The 4,325-nt window shown below is 51.1% G+C and overlaps 1 protein-coding gene across 1 annotated transcript; it reads right to left on the minus strand.

Moving 5' to 3' along the window:
• Positions 1-2,308: 2,308 nt before the first annotated feature.
• Positions 2,309-3,849, minus strand: LOC147977523 (cysteine-rich receptor-like protein kinase 37). The gene is made up of 6 exons (XM_087545790.1): positions 3,639-3,849; positions 3,310-3,538; positions 3,063-3,150; positions 2,764-2,847; positions 2,511-2,603; positions 2,309-2,374 (listed from the first exon to the last, which is right to left on the minus strand). Exons 1-6 carry the CDS (start codon positions 3,847-3,849, stop codon positions 2,309-2,311), a joined length of 771 nt encoding a protein of 256 aa, XP_087401916.1.
• Between the last annotated feature and the right edge of the window lie 476 nt (positions 3,850-4,325).

A 4,325-nucleotide genomic window follows, 5' to 3' on the forward strand; every position in this document is an offset into this window, starting at 1 on the left:
GGATTTTTCTTATATTTTCTTCTTGTGCATGGAGGCTAAATTCCATTGGGGTTGCCTTCGCGAGGCCTTGGGGTGCCATTGGTGCCCGGCAGGTTTGCATGACCTTGTGGCAATTATTGAGTCTCTCACCGGTTGGAGGAGAGGCCTCCTCTTGTTCTCCTTTGCACCCATGGCTTGGGCCCTTTGGACATGCCGAAATAAGCTTGTGGTTGTTCATGAACCGCTGCAACATGCGACTGATCTCATTTGCGTTTATTGCTTTTATGCAGCAGTGACGGCTTCCTGTGAGACTCCGGGAGTGAGACACCCTTGACTTGATGGTTCTCCGGTTTCAAGTGGTGGCGAGTCGTCTGGTTCCGACGAGCTAGCGCCGGTCGCCTCGCCTCTATTTACCTGTTTCCTGTTTTTGGGGGCTTGTTTGGTTGTGTATTTTATTTTTTCTAATGAAAAGGGGTTTCCCCACGCCCCATTTTATTAAAATGAGGCAAACCATACACACTAAACTGTTTCCAACGCTCAGGATCAACCAAAGTAGCTGAACCAAGACTACAAGTTCTGAGACAACAGAAGGATAGCCTACTACAACAGACTCTCTATTTACCTGTTTCTATGTACCTTGTTCTACGACAGACTTCCTTTACCTTTGTACTTCTTAAATGGATCTTTGGTTGGTTGCTTTATCTATAATGCAGGGCTAAGGCCTGGTTTCCGAAGTGATGAAAGTGCACGTCACTTTGTACCCACACCAAACAAACAATACCGAGTTTTGTGGACCCTCCCCTCCCCTCCCGCGTCGCTCCCGCGAGCGAACGCGCGCGCGGGGGGGGCGGGGGGGGGGGGGGGGCTCTCCCTAGTGCCGCCGCCGGGCCGTCCTCCCTCCCCTCACCGCCGCAGGCTCGCGCCGTCGGGCAAAGCCCGGTCGGCGGCGGTGGGGTTTCTCGCCCCCCCTTCGGAGACGGCCGGCGCGGGCCGTGAAGCTTCGAATGGTGGCGATGCATGGGCGCAGGGCGTGTCGGCGCGGCGTCGCGGACGTGTGGCCCAACGCGGTGGGCTGCGTGGTGGCGGTGCCCGTCGCGGCCGCGACGGCCCGATCTGGTCCGGTCCAGGCCTGATTCAGGCGGTGGTGGCGGCGGATGGCTCGGTGGCCGCCGGTGGCTTCTCCTCCCGCTCCTGGAGGTCTCCCTCCAGCCTTCATGGGTGGCTGGGGTGGCTGTTGCGCGGCTGCAGGGCGGGTGGCGGCGCGTTCGACTTGGATCTGGGGGGGGGGGGATCCGGGTGGACGGCGCGGGTGGGGCCGCAGTCTGTTGTAGCCGTTGCTCCGGCCGTGGGCGGCGGCGCATGGAGGTCCGGCACATGGTGATGGCCTCCCGGGGGCACGGCAGCTACACGGTGGTTTGGCGGATCCGCCCGCGGCGACGGCCGGCTATCTCCGGCGTCGGTTCGTTTTCGTCCGGACCGCTTCGACCGTCGCTCCATCTCCTCGTCGTCCGGGCGTTACTTCGGTCCAAGGACTGGCCCTCTCCCAGCTACGGTCCTTCGCTCGTCTCGTGCCCAACAGTAGGATGGAGCTTGTCTCGTGCCCGGCAGCAGGATGGAGCTCGTCTCGCGCCCGGCAGTAGGACAAAGCTCGTCTCACACTCGGGGCTGCAGGATGGGCGATGGAGGCCAGTTTTGGCCAGCCTATTGGGCCTCAGCGCTGGGGTCGTCCAGGGGTGTGAAAGGCGGGGCCTTTCCGCTCGTCTCTTCGGTTGGGGTAGCGGCGGGTCTCGGTTCAGGTGGTGCCTAGGTCTTGGATGCCGGGGCGGCGGCCCCGGTGGTGGTAGCGTGGTGCTTTTGGGCAGAGGCTACGGCTTGGTGTTGCCGGGTGGCCATGGCCGTGCGGGCGGCTTGGTAGCCGGGGTGCGGCGTTCGGTGGCGGTGAGGGGTGGCCGAGGTGAAAACCTGTTCTTTCTGCGGACAGACCGGCCGCGGCGAAACTCGTTCCCTTCTTGAAGGCGTTGTCGCGGCTCTCATCGCCCATCGTGGGCTCTAGGGGAAACTCTGATCCTTGGATCGGGCGGTGACAGCGCTCCGGTGTCGTGTCCTTGCTGAAGGCGCCGCCTTGGAGTCCTCGGATCGTCGTATGCGGCTTCATCTCTTCGTAGTTAGGGGTGGTGTTGCTGCGCTCAGCGCCTGTGTATCATGCCTTGGGTGTGTGCGTTGTTGTGGTGGCGTGCGTCTGTATCGGGACGTTGGTGATCTTTGATTTATATATAAAGCGGGGCGGAAGCCTTTTTAGGTAACAAACAATACGGCTAGAAGTTTGAACTCACCAAGGCTCTGTAGGGTGCACATCCATTGACCTTAATATACGGTCACCATCACGAAGTATGACCTGAAGTAAGCATGGTTGATCAAAACATGTGCCGTCCCAGGCCCAAAACAGAAGGTGAAATATACGGGGAAAAAAATCAGAGAATATCCTGGCGTCTACTTGATCACGTTCAAATCCATCAAGATCAACAACAAACCTCAGATGTCTTCGTCTCACCCGTTGTTGCACAGACAGCGCTTAGGGGATGAACATCTTTCAAGCCAGTGTCCTTTACCATGAAAGTGCTCATCTACAGTATCAGGGTGCACCATCCAACCCGTCAAACTTAAGAATATTAATATCCATTGGAATACTATTTTCAGGTCGGAAGCATCAGCAATATATATATGTTCAAGCTTGGCACTTGTTTTTGTAGGATGGGAAAACAAGAAAAACGACTACAATCATACCTGGTCAATTAATGCCCCATGATAGTTTTCTGGTGTCTCTGTATCAGTTAGCATATTAACGATGTCCCCTATGGTTGGCCTTTTCTGTCGATCATCCTCCACACAGCTCAAAGCAATGACGATGCATCTATTTACTTGTTCAGAATACGACTCCAACAAATCACCTGATGCCTCTGATTGTAGCCTAGTCATCCAATTCCCATGTACCTGGATAATGATAGCACAAAGAATGGTCGGTAAAAGAAAACAGAATAGCAGAATGACAATGTACATCCGATATCAATAAATACGATCCTTACAATCTCAGTGAATTGCTCAGAGGTCATTTCAGCACTTCTGCAGTGGCCTTTGGAACCTGCAATTATCTTTATAACTACAACTCCCAGGCTGAATATATCCAGTTTATTTGAGATTATGCCATGATCTATAAACTCCGGTGGTAAGTACCCACTGCAAGCACGACACAACGCGTACTGTTACTGACTGACGAAAATAGGAATTCTGTACTGAGAGAAATTAAACATTTCACATGTAGAATAAGCTTACCGTGTTCCTATAGGACTATCAGTGCTATAGGATTTATCTTCCATGAAGAATCTGGATAATCCGAAATCAGCAATTTTCGGGATCATCTTCTTATCCAGCAATATGTTTGCCGGTTTTAGATCCAAATGAAAAATGGGAGTCTTCAGTTCCTCGTGAAGGTACTTCAAACCATTGCAAATACCCTTAATTATAGCGTAGCGATTGCGCCAACCACGTCCCTTAAATTCGTCTAAAATAAGTAAAAAAATATTAGAATTCTTGAAACATATATACAGAAAATGAAAGGTTGACATTCTACGTATACAAGTGAAGCATCATTATACATTTACCAGAAAGACAGTCGCTAAGGCTTCCATTTTCCATATACTCAAAGCAAAGCGCTCTCTTAGTCACATTAGCAAGAACCTTAGGTTTGTTGTACGGCAAGTATTCTCGGCGGGTTTCATGGCAATAACCAACTAACTCCACGATGTTCTGGTGTTGCAAATTTACAAGATTGTAAAATTCCTTATCAAATTGCACATCGTCATGCCCTGGCATGTCATGAAGAATCTTTACAGCAATTTTTTGCCCATCTTCCCGTGCCCCCTATTGGAAAAATATATATGGTTCAGTTTTCTGTTTATAGGGATATATGTGGCATCTATAAAGAAGAAAATATTATACTCAGGTATTCTTCCTGGAATATGCAAAGATTTCTGGAAAGTTATATGCATGTTGTTGCTCAACAAGATTGCTAGAAAACGAATATGAGAAAATGGTGCCCTTGATGATGCATGCGCCTAAATCCCACCACAATAGATGAAATAAACAATGCAAACGAATGATGAATTTATTTTACCATTTCTGAAATTGTCAATGGTTAATCACACCAGGTAAACTTTTCCGTAAGAACCGCTGCCAAGCACCCGGCCTTGAGAGAAATTATCTGTCATAATCTCCAGTGAATGGAGTGGCACACGGCTTGGCCCATCAGCCATGCTATTGGTTCACCTGGATGTAAACGCAGAAGACGC

This window comes from Triticum urartu, chromosome 3A (genome assembly GCF_056163025.1).
Source record: "Triticum urartu cultivar PI428250 chromosome 3A, HENAU_Tu73, whole genome shotgun sequence".
Taxonomy (NCBI): domain Eukaryota; kingdom Viridiplantae; phylum Streptophyta; class Magnoliopsida; order Poales; family Poaceae; genus Triticum; species Triticum urartu.

Excerpts from the sequence above, each read along its gene's own strand:
- LOC147977523 (XM_087545790.1), bottom strand. The coding sequence starts at position 3,849 with ATGCCAGGGCATGACGATGTGCAATTTGATAAGGAATTTTACAATCTT. Across the intron at positions 2,848-3,062 it reads CTGAGCAATTCACTGAGATT|AAAAGGCCAACCATAGGGGA; the intron begins GTAAGGATCGTA and ends GATGATCGACAG. Across the intron at positions 2,604-2,763 it reads ATGGGGCATTAATTGACCAG|ATGAGCACTTTCATGGTAAA; the intron begins GTATGATTGTAG and ends CTGATACTGTAG.